Source organism: Chiloscyllium plagiosum, unplaced genomic scaffold (genome assembly GCF_037043375.1).
Source record: "Chiloscyllium plagiosum isolate Xiang-an unplaced genomic scaffold, Cpla_swu_hap1 HiC_scaffold_39, whole genome shotgun sequence".
NCBI lineage: Eukaryota > Metazoa > Chordata > Chondrichthyes > Orectolobiformes > Hemiscylliidae > Chiloscyllium > Chiloscyllium plagiosum.
The window spans coordinates 33,862,316-33,888,391 of NW_028270177.1; the positions used below are offsets into that span (position 1 = coordinate 33,862,316).

The following is a 26,076-nucleotide window of genomic DNA, read 5'->3' on the forward strand; positions in this document are numbered from 1 at the left end:
ATCCCAAAAATGGATTAGATTCAAAATGCAGTCATTATTATTACATAAGCAAGTTAACCCGCCAAAAAGAGAATGAAGTGATAAATTAATCAGGTTATAGTTTAGAGAAAAATATTGGCCAGTTCATTCTACTCTTAAATGAATAATGCTTTGCATGGATTTATATCCAACTGAGTAGACTATTGGGGTTTGAATTTATTATTGAATTGAGAACATTTAAGAGTGGAACATTTAGTTCAATGAGATAGGCTCAAAACTCTATGAACTTAGAGTCATACAATCTCAACGGAAGCAGTCCATTCGGCTCTTTGAGTTCACACCTACCCTCCAAAGACTATCCCATCCAGAGCTGAAAATGTGTTGCTGGAAAAGTGCAGCAGGTCTGGATGGGATCCAAGGAACAGGAGAATCGACGTTTCAGGCATAAGCCCTTCTTCAGGAGTGAGGAAAGTGTGTCCAGCAGGCTAAGATAAAAGGTTGGGAGGAGGGACTTGGGGGAGGGGCTTTGGAAATGCGATAGGTGGAGGGAGGTGAGGGTGATAGGCCGGAGTGGGGTGGGGGCAGAGAGATCAGGAAGATGATTGCAGGTTAGGAAGGCGGTGCTGAGTTCGAGACCCCTGTCACACTATCCCTATAACCCTGCATTTCCCATGGCTAATTCACCTAGCCTGCATATCCCCTGGACACTATAGACAATTTAGCATGGCCAATCCACCTAACCTGTACATCTTTGGAATATGGGAGGGAAAAGAACACATGGAGGAAATCTATGCATACATAAGGAGAATGTGCAACCTCCACACAGACAGTTACATGTGGATGAAATCAAACCCAGGTTTTTGGCACTGAGAGACAGCAATGTTAACCACTGAGTCACCATACTTTCCTACTTGTGAGGAGAGTCCACTGTGGCTTAATTTATCGTACATCAGAGGGTTCAAGTTCCACTCCAAAGACCTCAATGCATATACAAACTGATACATCAACGCAGTCCTGCACTGTCAGAATTGCTTTCTTTCAATTAATTTATGGTCATTAACTCAATTCTGTTTATGGCAGCTTGCTGTGCACATTGGCAGGCACATTTTACTAAATTACAGGAGTGACAGCCCATCACACATGTCTGTCAAGTCCTGTCCTGAAGTCATGCAAGTTGCAATATAATGGCAAGTTCTCTCATTCTACTAACCAGCTGACCAAAATTGGATGATTGTATATTAAGAGACTCTCTTGAGCAGCGTTCAAGATGTGGCCATGAAGTGATTCCTTTCCTTGAGGAACATCAGTGCAGAATATATTTAGTTTACCTAATATATAAGATGCAACCAGATAACTGACTTACTCACAGTCCAAGAACCATGGTTCGACTTTAAATTTATGTGAAATTTTACCTTATTTTCCCAGCTTGTTAGAGTGGAATTAACATCTTTGTCATGTCTGCCCCTTTTACTGTCACGTGTGATAAAACTGAAGCCAAATTTTAGCAATGGCTGCCATCTGCTTTGGTTAAAATAATGTAATGAATTGGGTCAGAGTTATGAAAAGGCACACAGAATTGCAAAATCTAGATTCTGGATGAAATCTTCGATTCTCACGTAACCTTATTGAAACCAGAACTGCTTGGATTATGAACACAAACATCAATTGCTGGAGAAACTCAGCAGGTCTGACAGCATCTATGGAGAGGAAGCAGCATTGACATTTTGGGTCCAGTAATCCTCCTTCAGAAACAGTAGTATCGAGGTAAAGAGCGTGTGTGTACGTGTGTGTATGTGTACGGGGTGAATGGGAAAGGAACGAGCAGATGGGTAGAGACAGAGAAAGGCACTGCGAGGAATAGATTTTTTTATTCCCAAGTGAAAAGAGTGACCAAGCATTCAAAAGGAGAACACTGCTTAGAATGGTAGTTGGGTGTGAATTTTGAATAGAAGGTGGTACTTAATGGAGGTGGAGGGGGACTTGCGTTTTGGCTGGAAAATTGGCAAAAAGCTTCATGTTTGCTTTCCCAAGGAAGGTTTCACCAAATCAAGGGCCACTTGGATACTTGACAACATTAGGGGTTCTCCAGGGTAAAAGACTTCAGGGTCCCAGCAACCATGGACTGACAGCTCTGTGGAAGGCACCCAAACAAAGAGGTTTGACTGCTATCACGAAACACCCACCAAAGATTTAGTATTGTTATTGCATCCCAGATCAGGGGTTCATGGGGGAGTGAGAATGAGGATGATCACCAGTAAGGACAGGGAAGGGTGGCAGTTGACAGGATCCCCTTTCTGATGTCCTTTAAATAAGGACTGCCCTGATGTTCTGCCACCACCTTCCCTGAAAATATGCAAACCTGGATGAATATGGCAGTCTGAGGTTATTCAGTGGGTAATTATTCACATTATGGCCTCATTCATTGGGGAGGCTGTTCTGAAGCTTTCTTGCCACAGACTGAATCAGGATTGAGATGAGACAATGGCAGTCAGTGCTAACTGCTGTCCTGCATGATTAAATATCCCCAGCGCTATGGGTCTAGGCATTATATTCTGCCCTAAATGTCAGTGATTTGAATATAATCATTCTGCAACTTAGGGGAAAAAATGCACCTGTGGACAATTCTTGGTTGAAATCAAGTAAAAATATGTGTATGTACAGAATTTCATAGATAAACAGTGGTTAGCATAGCATGGGATTCCATTGGAGACAACTTGGTTGAAATGTCTGTGATTCTTTGTGAGCTCCAAATACTTTAACAATAGTGAATTGTAACAGAAATTATTAGATTAATATTGCTGTGTGAAGTGATTTATTGACTTACCAGGTAACTGTAGGACATCTCCCTTAAGTTCACAATATGCTACTTTCAATCAGATAACTTCTATGTCGATATTTAACATTAATCTTTTAATATTATTAGTGCCAATTTTATGTGCATTCTTGTTGAATGATATCTAGATTGGAAGTCATGCACTATCTTGAGCTGCTTAGTTTGTGGGTTGGATTTCCTTCTTGCACACACAGTACATTAAATAGTGGTTAATCATTTAACATTTGCCAATTGTTCTTTTTCCAAACCAAGAATTCACAACTTGTACGCTTGCTTAAACTTGGCATTCATGTGTATTTTCCGGAGCTAATGCAACACCAGTGTCCTTTCTCAAAAAAAAAATTCCATCTGCATAATCAGATTACCATGTAAACAGTATAGGATGTGCACATTTATCCAATACACATGTGGTGTACACAGGACATTTTTAATAGAAATGGGTGGAATGCACAGACATCTCTCTACAGTTTTGCAGTCTCTTTGCATTGAACAATTGGATTGTACAGTAGTGTCAAGCAATAATGCTTGCTTTTTTTTAACCTACAGGAAGTCAAATGGTCAGTCTGCCCCTTGTAGAGTAAGTGAAAAATACTTAATGTGTTAATTATAGAATATATTAACTAAGAAATAATTTTTAAAAAGTAAGTGGAACAAGGGACTGAGGTCAAGAGATGATATTTAATTTTTTTTTTCCCAAAATATATGTTATTCATAAAATTTGTAAACTGAAATGTTACATGAACATTGAAAGTTTTACCTCTGAGGATAGCTGGAGTGAAGAGGAGGCTGTGGTATACCTACAGCTGGCCCTGACAGAAGTAAATAGTTTGAAGATTAATGTGTCTTAAATTAGAATTCTTGGAAGAAGTATGAAGTGAACCTCAGTGTGTAACATAGATAATTATAAACTCAAGCATTACCTTTATCGTTTAGACTTTGTTTAGTTTGTTCTGTGCACAATAAAGTTTGTGGTTTTTTTATACAACTGAGATTTGTGGTTTGATTTGGTGGTTCAAATGAGTTGTTAGGATTTATATTTGAATCTTAGCAGTCCGAAACCAGTTTGTAACAATAGTCTCCGGATGCAGTATGGCCCATTATTCGCTGAATCATTTCTTTCACAGATGGAGTCTGTAAATGACCTACAGGAGAGCGCACTGTAAGACATCAGCTTATCTGTTTTAATTGTGTTGTAGCCTATATGTGTTGGTTTACATTTTATTCAGCATCTGCAATTCGTTGTTCTATTGCCCCTCCAAGGAGATTTGTCACCAAATTATAAAAACCATATTCATCTTTGGCTAATTTTAATGATTTTTGTTTTGTATCATGAAGGGGAAGAATTTATTAATTTAGCAAATTCAAGGTTTTGAATCCCACAATCAAATCCAGCACTGTCTCCTTCCAGTAGTATGAGAAAGAAGGAAAAATGTGTCCTTCTATGACACTTGTCATGATTAGAGGACATTGCAAGCACTTTACTGCCAGTGAAGTACATTTATGACGATAATATCGTTTTGATGCAGGAACAAAGGTTGCCATTTCTGCACAGCAAGATCCCACAAACCTCCATAATGATGGTGCTGAAGGCTGGATAAGGATGACAAAGTAGCAATGTCATTAAGGCCAGTAATCTGCTGGGCTGATGCCTTGGGCTTGGATTGAAATCCCATCAGAGCAGCTGGTAGCTTCTGAATAACAACCAGAAGAACTGTGAATGCTGTAAATCAGAAACCAAGACAGGAATTGCTGGAAAAGCTCAGCAGGTCTGGCAGCATCTGTGGAGAAAAATCAGAGTTAATGTGTTGGAACATTAACTCTGATTTCTCTCCACAGATGCTGCCAGACCTACTGAGCTTTTCCAGCAATTTCTGTTTTTGGCAGATTCTGAATTCAGTTAATGAATTTGGAATTGAATGCTGGTCTCGGTTATAGTAACAGGAAGCTGCCATTAAATATGTTGTGTACACCCATTTACTCTTGAGGGTAGAATATCGAACATCCTTACCTGGTCTGCTCTACATGTGCCTCCAGATCTACATTAATCTAGATCTTAGCTGCCCTCCACAAAGGCCTTTTGAACCATCTAGTCCAAGGGCAATTGGGAATGCATGGCAAATGCTGGCCTTGCCAGTAATGCCCATATCCCATGAAAGAATAATGAAAAGAAAATTATATTTTCTCCTGATGTTATTTGAAGGATAACTATTGTTTAGCCCATCAGGGCGAATTTGCTTAAGTTTTTTTTTTGCAATAATGCCATGAGAGCATGTATGTTATCCTGGGAGGGCATTCAGCATTTCATCCATATGAAGCATACCAGTATGTTCAACACTCCATACTTCTGAGTTTTAGTGTCAGCTCAGATTTTGCACATCTGTATTGGGTATTCACTCTCATTGGGTGATTGGGTGTAATCACTGAATCATAACTGACACCTAATAGAGCCACAGAAAGCAATGTATATATACACAATATGTTCATGTAAGTTTTGTCAATAGCAAATAAATTGGTAAGTATCTTCAGGCTCCATGTGATGGGATTGAATGTAGGATACAGAAAATCCTCTGCATCTGTGAAAAGATGAATTCTTCTTTCCACGCCAAAAAGTACGTAACAACAGAAATAAACATCTGCGGACAAAAATTGCATATGCGTGATTTTTAATGAGCTCTGCACTGGCTAATTTCATCGTTCACAGGGGTATGGAGGAATGAATCTATTTAAATTGGGAAATCAGCATGCACAGTTCATAGTGAGCCACCACCTTTGGTTCATATCTGGAGTAAATCCATCACAATCATCCCTTATTTGTACCAGTAACACTCTCACCGTCTGACCAGAACACACTGCTGTTTGATCATGAAATCTTCTGATTGTATTTTACAGTTTTGGCCATGATATTCAATGTACTTTTGGTGTGTTTGATTGTTGCTCAACAATAGTTGGGCAAATTGGAGGCAAAATTGGAAAGGCCCCTGTTTAGGCAATTAACCCAAGCTTGTTTCTTCTGATGCTACCTGCTGGCTAACATGATAGTTGCATATGGCACAATGCTTAACAGGCTATTAAGTGGCTGGATCCTTCATCATGGGGTCGTGAGTTCATTTGAGAGTACAATAATTTATCTTAAAAGTGAAGTGCATTCTGGCTGGAGCAAGTCCTGCATGTGGTTGGGAAGGTGTTCTGAGCATGAAAAACTGTGATGAATGATTGAATAGGAAACACATCATGCTTCCTCTTACTGTCTCACACTCAACCCTGCTGCAATCTTCTCAGCTGTCCCCTCTTTTTCGTATATTAGGAATATAGGAACAGGAGTAGGCCATTCAGCCTATTGAGCCTGCTGCACCCTTTAAAATGATCATGGCTAATCAAACACATTTATCCACCCCATCCCCATAACCCTTCACGCAATTGATCATCAAAACTTTATCAATCTCAAGAGTCAGAGAGCCATACAGTACAGAAACAGACTCTTGAGCCCAACCAGTGTATGCCATATTCTGAAACTGAACTGGTCCCACTTGCCTGTGCTTGGCCTACATCCCTCCAAGCCTTTCCTATTCATGAACTTACACAGATGCTTTTTAAATGTTTTAACTGTACCTGCATCTACCACTTTCTGTGGCCGTTCATTCCACATAAGAACCATCTGTGTTTAAAACAAAAGTTGTGTCCCCGTGTCCTTTTTAAATCTTTCTCCTCTCACTTTAAAAATATCCCCCTAATTTTGACTTTAAATATATTTTCGAAGACTGAGATTCCTCAGTCCTCTGTGGTCGAGAATTTCGAAGATGTACCACACAAAGTTTTAAAACAAAATTAGACTCTCTAACGTTTTACTGTGTCGACTGCTTGAAATATTTTGAAAGTTATATTACCAGCTTTTCAGAGGTATGGTATACACAAAGCCAGTTACCCCACGCCACACTTGCACAGTTTCCTCCTCCTTGCCAGACAACAAGAGGCAGCAGAACCAACCCACTGAGGGATTGGAGCAATTACCTCCTTGGGCGAGGCAATGCGATGTAATTGGAATAACCATTTCAGAGGTTAGTGCCAGTGGTGGGGCTGAAACCATTGAAGCTAGCTGCATGCTAATTCCTTGTTCTTCTTCCATATTCTTTATCCCGAAATCTCAGATCATTAAAATGCACGTGACTTAAGTATAGAATGCTTGCTTCTGTCTCTAGCTCTTCACTCTCATTCTCTTTCTCTCCCCGCCCCCCCCCACCCCGCCCCTCCCATTCATCCATCTTCTCTGAGCCTATCCTTATTCTTTTCTCCTTTTTCGATAGCAATGAGTTGTCACCTGGCCAGGCAGTGGTTCAGGAGCAGAGGTTGAAAAGCAAAAAGAAAGTGTTTTCAAATTGAAGGCATGTATTGTATCTTTAAGAGAGAGTGAATGCTATTCTGAACTGAGAGATTACAAGCACCTAGATAGCAGTCTCAGTGTATTGGATAATTGAAAAATTGTAATATTTGGCTGTGAAATGGATACCCGAGTTTTGGTTGCTGTTTTGACAACAATTCAAATTTAACCAGTCGGTTTAAATTATGCCCCAAGATAGTAAAACCCAAAAGAATTTGAATTTACTTTTTTTGCCAGCATTGAACCAATGAGAAGATCTGAGGTTGGGGGATATAAAATGCGGAACTTTTGAAAATTGATCAGAGAGCAACAGCTATCGAGACAGAAATGTATGGAGAGCTAACATCTTGCTCTCTCAGAAATTAGGAAACACTCTCAATCAAAGTAACATTTTCATATGAAACATATTTGCAGTAAAAAGAAAAGATGGCCCAGGGAGATATTCAGCAGAAGAAGAAAGATACAGAAGATGACAGTGGCTGTATGGTTTTGAAATTAAGTTGATGTAATTTTAATAAATGTCTTATTGGGACAGCATATTGTTGTAGGATTGGAGGCAGATAATAAGCAGTTAAGAGAAAGGGGGACTTAGAATTGTGAATACTTGTTTAATGTTCACTTTTAGAGTTAAAAAATAAATTGATGTTATTTTCTTTAAATAGTGGAATTTGTGAGTTCTCTGTCACTTGTATTTTACCAGATTATGAGGCGAGGTGAGCTTTTCTGGGTGTTTGGTTTATTTAAGAGAGGGGCTCACCTCCATGTCATAACAATAGTGATGAAACGCTATCATTTGGTGTCAACCTCTCTATTACAAATTCAGACACTGCTGCATTTACTTCAGAGGGGCCTCCACACTGTGAACAATGGGTACCACTGGCCTGTTGCCTGTAATCATAATATAGATGTCAGTTTGCCCACTGCTGAGCTTGCTTTTAAGGAGAAAGTATCATTTGGCTGGAGCAAGTGTTGGCAATGTTATGGAAAGGCATTCTGAGCAGAAATAACAAAGACTAATGTTGGACCAGGCCACATAGACCTCAGGCTGTTGCCTTGGAGCAGGGAGAAATAAGGCGCTACTTTAAAACAGGACTTTGTGTAGAACTTGGAGTGCATCATCTTCAATGTGAAACTGATAGCCAGCAACATGAAAAACCTTGTAGACCCAATTATGATGTAGCACCAATGTCTCAGCATTCATTGCATTGCAAGCAGAAGGTGCCTACCATCCGTGTTCTACAGTGGAAGCTCAGCTTGTTGCTTCATAGCTGCAGATACTACTGTTCAAACAGGCTTGTGAGGTCTTTCAGCAGTCCAGAAATATGTCCTCCTATAATTCTACATCTTTCAAAAGCAGTAGTTCTTGCCAATGCTGCATTTTTGCACTGTGCATAAAGAAAGTTTCTGCCCGACATACTTAGTTTATTTATACACCATTAAGTCACAGCTTTTCTGGTATACCTCCACTTAGAGGGAAATTCCAATATGGGCCTTGGCCTAGGTTTTTCAATATTACATTAAGCATTTGTACTGTAACCTCCTGCAATGTCAGTTCAGGGCCAACATTTTGTTTATTTTCACATGCAGTAAAAAAACACACTATAGTGCCTAAAAACTTTGATTTTTTTTTCTCAACTTCATGTTTTGTTTCAACTCTTTTTCAGGATTGCCCCCCTGAAGCGGGTGACTTCAGACATCAGCAGTGCTCCGCGCATAATGATGTGAAATACCAAGGACAGTATTATGAGTGGATTCCCCTCTACAATGACCACGAAGCTCCATGTGCACTGAAATGTCGGGCCAGAGGGACCTCTTTGATTGTGGAGTTATCACCAAAAGTTCTGGATGGTACCCGATGTAACACTGAATCCTTGAACATGTGCATCAGTGGAATTTGCCAGGTAACTTTACTTACTCTTGTGTAATTCCCTGTGGTGCATCTGTGCTTACACAGTACATTTTTATTAGGGTCAGCCAAGAATGAGAAAAGTGTGCATTAAAAATAGACTATTTGTTCCTGGTAAGTGTAGAAATGATGTGTTTCCTTAGCCTTTACCCATTTCTCTAGAAAAGCATATGCTCTTGCGATTCGTATATTCTCAAGATGTTTGGATATGACAGCAAAGGCTGTGGAGAAAAAGTGGATCAAACACAGAATGCTGGACGAACTCAGCAGGCAGCATGATGGCTCAGTGGTTAGCAGTGCTATGTCTCAGTGCCAGGCACCTGGATTTGAATTCAGCCACGGGTGACTGTCTATGTGGAGTTTGCACATTCTCCCAGTGTCTGCGTGGGTTTCTTTTGGCTGTTCCGCTTTCTTCCTACATTCCAAAGATGTGCAGCTTAGATGGATTGACCATGTTAAATTGCCCATAGTGTCCAGGGATGTGCAGGCTATGTGGATTAAGCATTGGAAATGAAGGAATACAGGGATAGAATAGGGGGTTGGTCTGAGTGGGATGTTCTTCGGAGGGTAGGTGTAGACCTGATGGGCTGAATGGCCTGCTTCCACACTGTAGGGATTTTATGATCTGGCAGTGGAGAGACACTTTTTATACTAGACTTGAAATGTTAGCTGTTTCTGTCTCCATAGAAGTTGCCAGACCTGCTGAGTTTCTCCAGCATTTTCTAATGTTTGTTTAAGATTTCCAGCATCTGCAGTGTTTTGCTATGAAGAGTAAATGGCTGTTGCTTTCAAAGGCATTACTACAAGAGTATTGTTGAAAGAAGAAAATTTTGTCAAAGATCCCATCTTTTACACTCATCAGGACAATTGCAAGAATATCAAATCTTGAATGAAACAACAGTTTATACTGCATGAGGCACTAGGTGCTGATTGGTTGTCAAGTAAAGTCTGGGTGGTCAAAGCATTGCCATGAAAAATGCACTAGGGGACAAGTACTCGAAAGCTTTTGTTTAAGATTTAAGAAAATACATTGTTTGGCAAAGTATTGCTGTGAGGAATGTTTTTCAAGCTTTCTTTTCTTCCACTCGTGGGATGAGGTAGTCACAGGCTAGGACAGTATTTATTGCCCATCCCAAAGGAAAGTTAAGATTCAGCCACATTGCTGGGGGTCTGAACTCACATGTAGGCCAGACCAGGTAATGATGGCAGTTATATCCTTCCCCAAAGGACTTTACTGAACCAGATGGGTTTTGTCAACAATTGGGATAGTTTAGGTTTTTATTGAAGTCAAATTGCATGCTCTGCTGTGGCACGTCCCCTGAACATTGTCTGGTTCTCTGGCTTAACAGTCCAGCGATAATACTATCAGGCCATTGCCTCCCCTTTTACTTAATTGAAAGGCACAATTCCTCAACAAATTTTCTTTGTCTGCAGAGAGCTGGGCCCTCCAAGTGAAACTCTGTAGTATACCTAAATGAACCCTAACTGTCTCATTGAGTTTAAAATTAAAAAAAGCTTCCAGTATGAGCCTTTTCTCAGTAAAGCTCAAGCTCTGTCATAGCAAACCACTGAAATTTTACAAGATAAAACTTTGTTTCAGCTTCTGACATATGATCATATGATCTTAACCATTATACAATCACTGCCTGTTCTTGAGTGTTACTTTTCCTCCATTTTGCCAAAACAAATGGGATAGCTTAGCAATTTGTTTCTAGATCAAAAATGCAACATGGTCTTAAGCAGATGAGAAATAAGAACAGGGGTCAGCCATTTACTCTTTCAAACTTGCTCTGTCATTTGGTTAAGACCATTGATAATGTTTTACTCCAAATCCACCATTCTGCACTATCCCTTGACGTACTTCGAAATCTGTTTGCTCTGTATCTTGAATAAACTCAAATGACTGAGTATCCATAGCTTCCTGGAGTAGAGAATTTAGGAAGGTTCACAGTTTATTGATTGAAGAATTTTCTCCTTAACTGGTAACCCCTTATTGTGAGAAAATAACTCCCTGTTCTGTATTCCCCAAGCTGTAGAAACATCTTTCCATCTACCCTATCGAGCTTCTTCAGAATTATACAAGTTTCAGTAAGATCACCTTTCAGTCTTATAAATTCTCTGGAATGTAGGCCTTGTTTTCTCAAATTATGCTTCCATCCCCTCATCCGAGTCAAGAATGCTTTGTTGCGTTCTAGTGAGTGTAAGAAGACCAAACCTGTAGTGTCATAGAGTCATAGAGACGTACAGCATCGAAACAGACCCTTTGGTCCAACCCATCCATGCCGACCAGATATCCCAACCCAATCTATTCCCACCTGCCAGCACCCAGCCCATATCCCTCTAAACCCTTCCTATTCATATACCCATCCAAATGCCTCTTAAGTGTTGCAATTGTACCAGCCTCCACCACTTTCTCTGGCAGCTCATTCCATACACGCACCACCCTCTGTGTGAAAAAGATGACCCTTGGGTCTCTTTTATATCTTTCCCCTCTCACCCTAAACCTATGCCCTCTAGTTCTGACCCCAGGGAAAAAGACTTTGCCTATTTACCCTACCCATGCCCCTCATAATTTTGTAAACCTCTATAAGGTCACCCCTCAGCCTCCGATGCTCCAGGGTAAACAGTCCCAGCCTGTACAGCCTCTTCCTATAGCGCAAATCCTCCAACCCTGGCAACATCCTTGTAAATCTTTTCTGAACCCTTTCAAGTTTCACAACATCTTTCTGACAGGAAGAAGACCAGAATTGCACACAATATTCCAACAGTGGCCTAACCAATGTCCTACAATACTCCAGGTGTAAATATGACAAAGTCTAGGTATTTAATCCTGATTTTTCCCTTAATCTCTGCAGCAGAGTGATTAGTCTCTCTTCAATAGCTCATTGTACCTATGTGACTAATTTTAGAAAAATAACTCAAGGAAATTTGTGGATGTAATTCTGTATTTTTTTATAAATACAGCCAAACTGAATGATCAAAGCCCATTGTGTAGGAACTATGCTAGCATGAGTCAGGAAGTGATGCTTATTTGAGGTCATGGTTTTGAAGCCAAAAGATTGTAAGCTAAGAAAGGATTGCTCATCTTGTTTAGAAGCATGAGAGAGATGTTCAGAGTCCTTTTGGAGGGGAAGCAGTACTTAAGCCTTGAATAGATTTGGGTTTTATAAAGAGCAAATAGTGACTGAGGGTGAAAAAATGTTTGGCTTAAAAAGGGAAACCACAGGTCAGTAAACATTATGAGGCCAAGAATATTGAAAAATGAAGGATTAAGGGTGGAGTCATAAGAGGTAAGAAGCTGTACCTCTAGATTAGACTCATGAAAAACATGAAGAAATGAAGCAAATTTTCCATTTGCACGCTCTGGCATGAAGCCTAGTGGGAATGCAAATCAGGAAATTGTGCATACACAGTTCACAATTTTCTTTCCAATAATTTTAAATGGATGTAAAATCATGGGTTGTCTACACGATTTACTGCTGCAGGCTCCCAATGGACAATGCACCGTGCCAGGAGCTTGCAAGTGGAAAATTGACCCTTGTGTCTTTGTAGACTATAAAGAAACAAAGTTTTCTTTGCTTAATTGAAGGACATAGAAGAGCTGTAGAAATTCAGCTGCTGTCCTGCAAGAGATTTAAGATTGTGTTTTAGGGCACACAGTCTGAACAAGGGGACAACTGTAGAATGCACATCAGTACAAGAGTGGGTGAAGTTAGAAGTTAAGTGGAGGCCACCATTAACTTGTAGGAATACAGTGGAACAGAGAATAAAGCTCAGCCTGGAGCAAAACCTTGAGTTACTCCAATAAGATTCAGTGGAAGAGCCAAAGACTGTTGCACAGGTGGAGTAATTTTAGAACCAAACAGCCATGAACGTAACTTTGTTAGGATGCTGTGTAAAAATGATTCGTTTAGTACTGCCTGACATCAGAGCTTTTTTAGATGTCCAAGCCAACACATCCTTATAGTCAATGCCGAAAGTATGGTTTAAGAGTTAACGATGCTTTCTCCAAAATAAGGTCCTCTTAAGAATAGTCTTCCATGGTGTATCAAGTTTACTACATGAAAAAGGCTTGGGCCTCTTGTTTAGCATCATCAGGCAGATAGAGTGATCACTAAACCCATCGTCTGCACGTAGAAACATGGAAAGTAGAAATGGGAATGGATCATTGGTTGTTCAGGCCTGCTCTGCCATGGTGATGATGCCATTCAACTCCTTACCCTGCTCTATTCTCACCCCATACCCTCTTATCCCTTTAGCCCAACAACTATATTGATCTCCTTCTCGAGGACATTCAATGCTTTGGCCTCAACTACTTTCTGTGGCAGAGAATTCTATACATTCACCACTCTGAGTAAAGTAATTTCACCTCATCTTCGTCTTAATTACCTACTCCATAACTTAAGCTTTGACTTGTGGTTTTGGACTCTGTGGTCATTGGAAACTTGCTTCCTGTAAATACCTTGTCTTTTCCCTATCTTCCCCCTACCCCACCCATTTTATTCGTCTACCAGCCACGATCGACTCAGCTGATCTAGACACTCTTTATGTGTCACTCCTGCTCATTCCGGGAATCAGTCTGGTAACTCTTCACTGCACACCCTCCATTGCAAGAGCATCCTTCCTCAGATATGAAGATCAACATTGCACACAATACTCCAGATGTGGTCTCACCAAGGCCCTGTAAAATTGCAGGAAAGCATCCCTTCATCTCTCACTAAGCAAGCCAACATACCATGTACCACCTTTCCTGCCTGGGATGCCTTCATGCTTATTTTCAGTGGGTGATAAATCAGGATGCCCAGATCTTGGTGCATCTCCCCCTTCCCTAATCAGTCACCTTTCAGATACTTACCTGTTTTTGCTACCAAAGTGGATAATCTCATGTTTGTCCACATTATATGTTAGTTATGAACATTGATCATGATGCATCCTACTCAAAATATTAAAACACAATAAAAACATGATGGCAACAAAAGGAGCTTAAAAGATAAAGATAGAATTGTGATGAGAATTAGTGATGTGTTCGTAGAACTGGACAACATGGAAGGAGACCAGTCAGCCCATCATGTCTGTGCCAGCACTATGAGAGAGATCTCCAATCAATCCCACTTCCCTGTTATTTTCTCCAAACTCCTGGATATTTTTCATTTTCTAGAATTTATCCAATTCCTTTTTGAATGCCATTTTTGAATTTACTTTGATTATCCTCCAAGGAAGAACATTCCCAAGCCCAATGGAGCGAAAAAACATTCCATGGATTATCTCCAGGTTCCTGCCTTTAAGGAGCTATTGCCCCAAAAAGCAGTCAGAGAGTGACACTTCCATCTTCAGATAATTTTTTAAAAATACTGTTTGCCCAGCCATTTCCATTTTGATATATGCTTTATATGAACACCCGAGAAATAAAATAAAATTAACAGTTTGAGGATTCAATCCATTTAACATAAGAGGAACTTGAATTCTCCACTATCAATTATCCGAAAATCGGATTATCCGAAAGAGATCTTGAGGTCCTGTTAGAAACATTACATCAAAGATGTGTTTCCAACACTGATCACGTGCTTTGTTTCCACCGATTAAACAGGCACTGTCTTCAAATGACTGACCTCCTGCCCCCTCTGTCTCCCCACACCTTCCCTGGAGTTCTACAGAGTTCTAAATCCCCACCCCGCCCCAGAGAGGGGGCAGGGTTGGGAGGTGGGGGGCAGGTGAGGGAACAGTGTTGAAAGGGGGCAGGGGAGCACTGGGGGTGTGGGGGGGATTGGTGTTGGACAGGGGTTGGGGGGTGTCAGGGGTAGGCGGGAGTGGTGTTGGGGGCGGGGGCTTCTGCAGTCTCCTGAACAGGGAGCAGACGTTAAAAACTCCGAGCCCCAGAGGAAAGGCATTTAATAGATTAACCAAATAATCAATTATCCAAGCGAATAGTGCCCACCCATCTCGTTTGGATAATAGAGGCTCCCCTGTAAAGCTAAAACACTGTGTTCAACATGAGGCTTGTTCTAAACCTGTGTAGAGCTTTAGCTTGAGAAAGAGAGTATAGGTTTGAATCTTAATCTTCAGTATAATCTTTTACTAAGAATCTATCTTAATTGGTGGAGCTATGGATAATAAAACTAGGGTCACCAACTTACTGACAGAAGACAGTCATTTTTCACATGGTATTTAATGTTTTGTTCTGAATGCTAGCAGCCAGTTTGCACTTACAGCATTCACTTGGCAACACTTTTCTACAGTGTAACATTTAGTTTTGATTAAGCATGAATTTGGCTGGATGTTCTTCTTAGTATCTAAATGACCCTATTCAGCTGTAACTGAAGGGACAAGAGTTTAGTCTTTTGTTCAACACTGCCACTGACCCAGTAATTCAATAACTGACAACTGGCAATGGAATTATTAATCGTGATGTCGTCCTGCAATTGTTACTTCATTCCTGAATGGAGTCATTTTATTTGAATGACAGAGCATATATATGTGTGGTAACTATTGGTTAGGCATACCCTGTTCTGTACAGATTTTAGATCTCCCTCATTCCCAGGAATTGTGTTTTCACCTTTGAAATTATCCAGACATTTTTATTGTTCTGAGCAGAAAACAGGAGACAAATAGCATTGTTCTGTGAAATATCATCACCTATTGCTCTTGGAGAATGAAATGACTGTCACAAAATGTTTCATGCAGTGAAGAAATCAGAACACATTGGATTTGAGGTAGAAAATACTTTCTTTGGAAACCCATTTGAAGTTGGTATGCCCTGGAAACTTAATTTATTTCCATGCGTTTTCAATCATTTCTTATCGCATATTTGATAGTTTCAAATTGTGGCTGCAAAGGTATGTGCTTAAAATATAGTTTTAAGTTTAAAAGCAGGAAGGTGATGCTGGAACTATGTAAAGCATTGGTTAAGTCACAGCTATAGTGTTGTATTCAGTTCTGGAATCCACAGTATAAGAGGGATGTGATTGCATTGGACAGGGTGCAGAGGAGAATTACCAGGGTTTTGCCTTGGCTGGAGAATTTTAGTTATGAAGCGAGATTGGACAGACTAGAATTGTTTTCCTTGGAGAGAGAAGGCTGAGGGAGGCACAGAAAGTCATAAAGGTATACAGCATGGAAACAGACCCTTCGGTCCAACTCATTTGATTAAGCATGCATTTGGCTAGATGTTCTTCTTAGTATCTTAAATGACCCTATTCAGCTGTAACTGAAGGGACAAGAGCTTAGTCTTTTGTTCAACACTGCCACTGCCACTGCAACATTGCCACCCAGGTAAATAGTGCAGTGAAGAAGGCATATGGCGTACTGGCTTTTATTGGTAGAGGAATTGAGCCCTGAGGTCATGTTGCAGTTGTATTAGACTCTGGTGCGGCCGCATCTGGAGTATTGTGTGCAGTTTTGGTCGCCATACTATAGGAAGGATGTGGAGGCACTGGAACGGGTGCAGAGGAGGTTTACCAGGATGTTGCCTGGTATGGTAGGAAGATCGTCTGAGGAAAGGCTGAGGCACTTGGGGCTGTTTTCTTTGGAGAAAAGAAGGTTTAGGGGTGACTTGATAGAGGTGTACAAGATGATTAGGGGTTTAGATAGGGTTGACCATGAGAACCTTTTTCCACGTATGGAGTCAGCTATTACGAGGGGGCATAGCTTTAAATTAAGGGGTGGTAGGTATAGGACAGATGTTAGGGGTAGATTCTTTACTCAGCGAGTCGTGAGTTCATGGAATGCCCTGCCAGTAGCAGTGGTGGACTCTCCCTCTTTATGGGCATTTAAACGGGCATTGGATAGGCATATGGAGGATAGTGGGCTTGTGTAGGTTAGGTGGGCTTGGATCGGCGCAACATCGAGGGCCAAAGGGACTGTACTGCGCTGTATTTTTCTATGTTCTATGTTCATCCATGCCGACCAGATATCCTAAACTAATCGAGTCCCATTTGCCAGTACTTGGCCTATATCCCTCTGAACCCTTCCTATTCATATACCCATCCAGATGCCTTTTTAAATGTTGTAATTGTACCAGTCTCCACCACTTCCTCTAACAGCTCATTCCATACGCACACCACCCTCTGCGTGAAAAAATTGCCTCTTGGGTCCCTTGGAAGATGCCGCCTCAGAACACTTCAACCCCAGGGCATCAATGTGGACTTCAACAGTTTCCTCATTTCCCCTTCCTCCACCTCACCCTAGTTCCAAACTTCCAGCTCAGCACTGTCCCCATGACTTGTCCGGACTTGTCCTACCTGCCTATCTCCTTTTCCACCTATCCACTACACCCTCTCCTCCCTGACCTATCACCTTCATCCCCTCCCCCACTCACCCATTGTACTCTATGCTACTTTCTCCCCACCCTCACCCTCCTCAAGCTTATCTCTCCACGCTTCAGGCTCACTGCCTTTATTCCTGATGAAGGGCTTTTGCCCGAAACGTCGATTTTGTTGCTCTTTGGATGCTGCCCGAACTGCTGTGCTCTTCCAGCACCACTAATCCAGAATCTGGTTTCCAGCATCTGCAGTCATTGCTTTTACCTCGTGGATTCTGCAGTATGTTTATTCGCAGAGTCACTTTAGTCAAGGATGGGTTCCATTTCCCAGCATGCTCTCGTCATTGTCCATCTTTTGTAACTTCATGATAAGTTCATCATTTTCCATCTTAAGTTCATTATTTTGAGTGGCCCGCCTGGGGCTCACTGTCCTCTCCCTATCACACACTCCATTACCTGGCTCAATTTCTCCAGAAGTTCTCAACTCTTCCTGGTTGTGGAAATCGAAGTCTACAATCTTGTGAGTGAATATAAATAGTCTTTATTAAATATAACCATTTACAAAGCATGGTTAACGAAGAAATGGAACTGAAGCCTTTCAGGTTCAGACTCTAGTTCCATGCATTGTATTTCTTTTGCATCAGCTCCTTCTAGAACAAAGAGATAATTAACCATTTACTCTACACCAACTAACACCAATGCCATCTTTCCCACATTGCCAGCTAAGTCTCCATTGGTTATTTGTCATTCTGAATGGCCAGGTGAGCTTGTCTGTTTGATTGGCAGCTTCTTAAACACATCAAGCTTTCACTCTCTCCATTGCTGTTTTCTGTGGCTGCAGTATATCCAACCTACAGGTTGCACCAAAGCAACTTTCCCAATGCTTCTTCATTGGCATGTCCCAAACACCCTTCAGCCTCCCAGGTAATTGTATGGGAGCATCACTATCATCAGGTTCTTCTCCATGTCTCACATCATCTAGATTTAGGCAGATATCACAAATATTTAAATGTTACGGTGAAATATCCTGAAGCTCTCCACCTCATGACAGTTTAAGAATACTTGCATCACATGAACTGTAACAATTCAGGAAGAAGGTTTACAGTTTCTCAGTAGCAACTGAGGATGGGCCGTGAGTGCTGGCCCACACTTTAAGAATGATTCTGTTAAAAATGCAATAATTTACAGAACGATCCTGGATATGTCTCTTTGATTCACAAACCCAGCTGGTTTCTATTCAAGTAAAGGAAATCTATCATACTTATTGTCATTATTCTAGAACATGAGTTCACATCCCACCATGAGACACAGTGAAACCTAAATATAAACCTGGAGTAAAGAGCTAGCCTAATGGTAACTTTATAATTACTGTTGATTGCCATCAAAGTCTATCTGGTTTTAAGGAAGGAAATCTGATGTCCTTACCAGGTTTGGCCTTTACGCGAACCTAGATCCACAATCATGTGGTTGAATCTTAGCTGCCTTCTGGGCAGTTAGGGATAGGCAATAAATGCTTCCCCCAGCCAGTAATGCCCACATCCTATGAATGCATTTAAAAAAAAAATGTACAAGTCCCAAGTCCCACCTTGGTCTGCAATTTTCTGTTTTGTCTCACTTTCTATAAATCCGCACATCTGGGTAAGTGAGGAGAAACACCAAGGGGCTGGAGAGGCCCACTATGAATTTTTCCAAAGTAATCTCTGAGTTTCTTGGAAAATATTTATTGGAGGCTGGATGATTAAAGTGAATGCTGTCCATATGTTTTGATGTATATAATCTTAGATTCTAAGTATTTAACCCCGAATTTTGGAAAAGGAAGCTGTACTGTTGATCATCTATCCGTTCAAATACGCCCAACTGATCAAAGGAACGATAGAATTTCTGAGGTAAATTTCACATCATCACAAAATCCCAAAATGTTTCACAGCCAATGAAGCACTTTTGCAATGTAGTTATTGATATAATGTAGGATATTCTGGTCATCAATTTGCATACTGCAATGTACCACAAATAGTTATGAGATAAATCTTAGTATTCCTGTTCGATAAACAGCAGGATCAATAATGATGATCCCGTGTAGTTCAACCAAAAAGTTGCCATCCAGTTTGCATTTATCATCAATCTTTATTAGCTTGTTTATGTTGCTTTCATCACCTCGCATAAAAGTGTAAAACATGGAGCAGACTGTGAGATACTTCAATCCTGCTCTGACATTCAGTATGACCATGGCAACATTCCTGCCTTAATTCCACGTGGGAATATGCTTTGTATAAACTTGGAAAGCCACAATCTCCAACATGTCGAAGAACAAGGGCAGCCCATGCATGGGAACACTACCATCTGCAATTAGCTTTGCATTTTATCCACCCCACTCCAACACCTGGCGCCTCAACATCATGCAATTTTCCTGGAAAGTCTCTCATTCCTGACTTGCAACTATTTGGCGTTCCTTCACTGAGGTATGCTCAGGTTAGGAGAGCTCACCATCTTCATCGTTTTTACAGACTCTGCCACTGTGCCATAAGACCTACCAGATTACCATTGATATTTTCCTAATCAATCTGTGCAGAATTGCTATTACATCCCTCTGGAGTGGGTGGGACTTAAACACAGGCCTCATGGCTCAGAGATAGGGGTACCACCACAGTCCCCTCTTTTATTTTTAAGTTAATCATGATCAGTTGCAACATAAATCCTTTTCATTTCCAGTTAAGCACATTGCTGCCACACTTCCAACTAAACTTAGTTAACCAGATCAAAAATGAAGGAGAACCGATGTCCCTTTTTTTTTTGAGTGAGACAGAGTGGCTTTTTAATGGGCAAAAAAAAAATGTGACAGCAAACACAAAGTAGGTGGGGAAGGAGGGGTACAGATAGGAATGTAAAGCCACTTTGCTTTATAAATTTAAGAGTTCTTGAGTCCCAGCTGGTTTGCTGATGTTCTGTTTCCTCAGGAGTGACAGAGTTTGCAGATATCTTTCATTTCTCAATCCACAGAGGTCTTTCCAAGTTTCTTTGCACTAGCCCAGGATTGCTGAGATTGAATTTCAGAAAGGAGTTTCCATATCTTTGCTGTGTTTAATCCATTTTTGTTTTCACTTTTTGCAAAGTAACCTCCTACAATATAGATCGTTTGTATATTTCAGGTGGAATGTTCCAATTCCTTTTCCAAACTGAACACACTGCGTGTAACCTTTTACCTTTCAATATCTAAATTTAACATACAAATGTGAGTAAAACGGGAATTGCAGATTTCTCGACACCTCACTGTGTTTCAACACTTTTTGATTAAAATTGGTAATTCCGAGGCAACTTTTTTTTAGTATAGTCTGAGTGGTTTGCCTGGACTGTCAGGTGATCATGACAGTTATCTTAGATCATTTATTTAAAATAAAAAAATTTAGTCCAGGAATGTCTTGGATATTAATGCCAATTGATGAAAGTTAAGTAGAGGTCATCCATCTTCACCATGTTCCAAATAAATATTGCTGGGTTCAACTTGTGGAACGCTCTTTCGTCAATGAGTGTGGGTGCACCAGTTTGCATGAATAATGGCAATTCAAGAAGATGGCTGAACGTCACCTTCCTAGGGATGGATAATAAATGCCTGGCCGAGGTAGGGCTGCCAACATCTTGTGAGCGAATATAAAAGGCTCCTTATCCTGAAACAGTGTCCTTAGGGAAAACAGTTGCTCAATATCTACCCTATCCACCATGTCAAAATCGTGCCCCTTTCAAGTTTTAACTTAGCTCAGAATGGGGAAAGAGATGGTCAAAATAATTTTCATTTTTCTAAGAGCTGTTCTTGAGTTTTATTGAAGGTGACCTTTTGGTTTTCAGGGAGGTACATTACGTTTTCAAATTGTCACTAACTGCTTTATTAGTTGATGCTGTTCAATAGCAACACTAATTTCTGTATTTTAATGGGATGGGATGACTATTGCATTTGGTTGTTAGGGTGGCATGGTGGCTCATCGGTTAGCACTGCTACCTCACAGCACCAAGGCTCCAAGTTCGACTCCAGCCTCGGGTGACTGTCTGTCTGTGTGGAGTTTGCACATTTTCCCTGTGTCTGTGCAGACTCTGTCTGGGTGCCCTGGTTTCCTCCCACATTCCAAAGATGTGCAGGTTAGGTGGATTAGCTATGTGAAGTACAGGGCTGTAAGGATAAGATCTGGGTGGGATGCTCTTTGGAGGGTCTGTGTTGACTCAATGGGCTGAATGGTCTGATCCCACACTGTAGGGATTCTATGAGATGGGATATTTAGAGTAGAGCAGAATAAGAACAATTCATCAATATCTTTTGTAACCATACCTCCTCCATTACACTTAAGGCTACAAAACACAAAGCATTACTTTCTTAGAAACCATAGGATTTAAATGGTCCTCCTTCTGTTCCTACTTGCAGTCTCCCTCTTGTTCTCCTCTGTACCCCTCCTCATTTCCCCTCCCTTCCCATCTGAGAAGATGCCACCATTTTGCTTCAAGAGTCAGAGTTGATGACTGTGATATAATACAATGCCATGAGTATGTACGTACTTTTTTTGTTTATTCTTTCATGGGATGGGGGTACCACTGGCCTAGGTAAACACTTGCCAGCCATCCCTAATTCCCCTTGAACTCAGTGATTTGCCTGGCAGTTTCAGAGGGTAGATAAGGGTCAACACCATTGTGCCTTGGTTGCCTGAAGGTCAGTCCAGGTAAGGACATGAGCAAATTAGATAGATTTATGTTACAGTCAGTGGTAGTTTCAAACCATTATTGACACCATCTTTCAGTTCCAGATGTATGAGTGCTGGAAGAGCATTAACCTGGAATCTGGATTACTAATCAAATGACATTGCAACTCTGCCACTGTCTCCCCAAAATGTACCTATTCTTTAGTATTAATAGCAAGTAAAGTTGGACACAGTGTAAAACTAGAATTGCATGTGAGTTAGATTAAAATTGTTCCCTTAAAAGAAACACTTTATTACCTAAAAAAAACAGGTATTTTAGGACTGAGAAAGTTTTGAAATGGGCAGACATTCAAAGAATAAGCAGCCTTAAGTTTTAATATTCAATTTTCAGGAGTTCTTGATATGAACTGATGGTGTTGGGCAAAGTGGCTAAATATAATGTTATACAAAAACTGCTCCTTTTATTTTGAGAGACAGCATGTGTTAAGCTTGTTTTGTAAAAATGAAATAGACTTTAAGTGTTGAAATAGTTTTTGTTTGATAATAATGTAGTCTGTGTTAAACAGAATCTGTTTGTACCTTTTCAGACACATCAGATATTTTTCCATGCCTTGTAAGTATTTAAACCCTACAGCAAGACCAGATAGAAGTTCATAATTAAGTAGATACCCTCCGCCCATTATGTTTTTTTTTGAGGCCTCCAGTTATTGTGACTCCCTCTGTCTTAAGATGGTGCGCTTGTGAATTATTTCCAGACTTGCTTAACAATCCTTGCATATCATCGATTAGACAGCATTTAACACAGGCTGGCTTGTCTCCATTTATTATTCTCCAGCAGTAAGGGCATAGCCAGTGTTCTAACAATATACTGTATACTTTGTTTTATATATATTAACATTGATTCTAGCAGTGTAGTTGAGAGCAAAGAGAGATGAGGTTTTCCACTTCAGCAGAATTGGGGCTTGTCCCTGATTTCGTCACCTACAGTTCAGTTGCCACATGTTGGAATGACCCTAAGTCTCTGCCAAAGAGTCCATTAGAATAAAGTGAATCAAGCCTCAAAGACATTTATAGTATATTAATGATCATTGTGAGGACTGATTATGAAAGATGCAGTAAGTCATTTCAACTTTAAATCCACCTAACATAATCAGGTAACAGCAGCTATTAAGAATCTCCTGTTTTCAGATATTGCCAAAGGATAAATAGCAGGAAAGAGATCAAATTACCTGTTTCTGTCATCTGTTTACAATAACTCTTCATTTCAATGGCAAAGTCTATTTGGTTGGCATCACATGCAAAAGATGGCCCATCTGAAAATGCAGCTGTCTATTAGTACTGTATTGATGTGCTCATTTTCAATGTCATGTGACACTTAAGTCAGAACATCAAGAGGCAGGGGGAATGAGCAGGAAGTCTCAAAAATCAGAGACACAAGTCTTGATTCAGAAATCAGAGACACAAGCCTGCATCCCACTAACCAGCAACAGAGCATTCCTGTGTAATTAATAGAATTGCTGACATGGTTAAAAATCATAAGCAAAATGACACCTCCATATTCGTCATCCTGAGTGTGATTCTACTCCAAGAAATGGCGCTCAGGGATCTCAAATGCCTTTTAAAATAATATTTACTTCACAACTCACTAAGTTAATGCCTACATTTAAAGCTCAGTTCAGATCTGTGTTTCAGGTTTCTTCAGTTGTCGTTGTCTTTCCGAGTGTCCAGAGCTTGGAACGTGTAGCGTGCATTATTCTAGAAAGCCGATGCTTGATGCCAAAATCAGCACCAGGATTGCCAAAGGCTGCAGCTGTTGTGGCAAAGTTGAGAGCAGACAAACAGCAAGAAACATAGAGCTTCATCTGTACCAGGCTTGTGATCTCAGCACCCTTCATTACAGTAGCGAAACCGCTTATACAAACCAAAAAAAACTGAGCAGCTTCCACCTCTGCTGTCTCAGATGAATATTGGGCATTAACTGGGGCTGAATTTGGAAGTCACACCAATGTGCAGGGGCCTACATCCCATTTACCCCCTTGAGTTGGCAGTGATTCTGTTGGCTGAGTCACTTGAGCCACGTGATGATGATGATCGCCGCATCCTCAAACATATGCTCCGTGGGGAGTTTGCTCTCAGCAGATGATGAACAGATGAAATATAGCTGTGATACAAAGATGTTTGCAAGTGAGATCTCACGTTGTCTGGGATCAGAGTCACTGCTCAGGAAGTCTATGCTGCTGACTGGTGTTTGGCGTGGTGAGCAGTCAGGAAAGGGTGTGACAAAAACAGAGGTCTTGTGCTTGGAGTCTGAAGAGGTAGGGGAGGCCCTAAATGAGTTTTTGCTTCAGCATTCACAAGAGAGGGACCTTGTTAATAGTGAGAACACAGTGGACAAGGTTAATAGGCTTGAACAAATTGATATTAAGAAAGTAGATGTGCTGGAAATTCTGGGAAGCATCAAGATAGATATATCCAAGGTTTCTACAGGAAGCAAGGATTGAGGTTGCTGCGCCTTTGGCCACGATCTTCGCATTGTCACTCTCCATGGAAGTAGTACTGAATGATTGGAGGGAGGCAAATGTTCCTTTGTTCAAGGAAAGGGAAGAGGGAAATCCCTGGGAATTACAGACCGGTCAGTCTTACATCTATGGTAAGCAAGATACTGGAAAGGATTCTAAGCAATAGGATTTATGACTATTTGGAAAAACATAGTTTAATTTAAGATTTTCAAAGTTTGGGCGAAGATTTGTAGCTCGGGTGCTTGTTGTTGTTGTGGTTCTGTTCGCCAAGCTGGGAATTTGTGTTGCAGACGTTTCGTTCCCTGTCTAGGTGACATCCTCAGTGCTTGGGAGCCTCCTGTGAAGTGCTTCTGTGATGTTTCCTCCGGCATTTACAGTGATTTGTGTCTGCCGCTTCCAGTTGTCAGTTTCAGCTGTCCGCTGCAGTGGCTGGTATATTGGGTCAACACAGTCAACACAGGAATTCTTGGACATCATCAGAAATATACACATAGACAAGGAAGAAACTATGGTCTCATTCGATGTAGCGGCACTGTTCACCTCTATCGACAAAACCCTAGCCAGAGAAACAATAGCTAACCTGCTGGACATACAGAACAGACAACAAGACGGGGAACCTATCAACAAAGACTGCATACGCAAACTACTGGACCTGTGCCTCACAACACACTTCACATTTAACAACCAAATATATGAACAAATCAACGGCACACCCATGGGCTCACCCATTGATGTTTCGGGCAGGAGCCCTTCACCAGGAAATTCCTGATGAAGGGCTCCTGCCTGAAACATTGATTTTCCTGCTCCTTGGATGCTGCCTGACCTGTGCTTTTCCAGCAGCACTCTAATCTTCATTCTTCTTGTACATAGTCCATTGTTTCCTGCGATAGACAGATGCCAATCCATTTATTGTAGGAATAAATTTCTATGTTACTGTTGTTCTAGCTTTTCTTGATTGAAACAAATTTTCCTTTTCAAAACCTGCAATGAATTTTGTAACTATTCTGTTTGAATTGATCATAGTTTTAGTATTCAGTATTTTTGCTAAATACATGTTATGAGAGGTGCCATTTTTCACAAAGAGCAATTGTCATTCACAGTGTGCTGTTCTATGGACTTTGGAACAGTTCCTACAGATTGGAGGGTGAAAAATACAACCCCGCTAATTTTAAAAGCGAGGGGGTGAAAAGACGGTGAATTACAGATCAGTTAACCTAACATGGTGAGGAAAGTGCTTGTGTCCATTATAAAATATGTGGTACCAGAATATTTAGAAAGCATTAATGGGATAAGACAATGCCAGCGTGGGTTATGTAAGGCAACCATGATTAACAAATCTACTGGAGTTTCTTGAAGATATAACTAGTAGAATAGATGAAAGAGAGCCAGTGGATGTTTTGTATTTAGATTTTCACACAGCTTTTTGATAAGAGACCTCAAGAGGTCAGTGAGAAAAGTTAAAGCATGTTGGATAGAGCTTACTATGTTGGTACTGAGTGAAAATTGGTTGACAGAGTAAAAATAGGGA

The 26,076-nt window shown here is 40.7% G+C and overlaps 1 protein-coding gene across 1 annotated transcript in view; it reads left to right on the plus strand.

The window, feature by feature from the left end:
• The window catches only part of adamtsl3 (ADAMTS like 3), a 669,182-nt gene that overhangs the window by 331,622 nt on the left and 311,484 nt on the right, over positions 1-26,076 (plus strand). Inside the window, exon 6 of the mRNA XM_043677600.2 lies at positions 8,852-9,088. Within this exon, the coding sequence (XP_043533535.2) occupies positions 8,852-9,088 (237 nt within the window). The remainder of the gene's footprint in view (positions 1-8,851; positions 9,089-26,076) is intronic.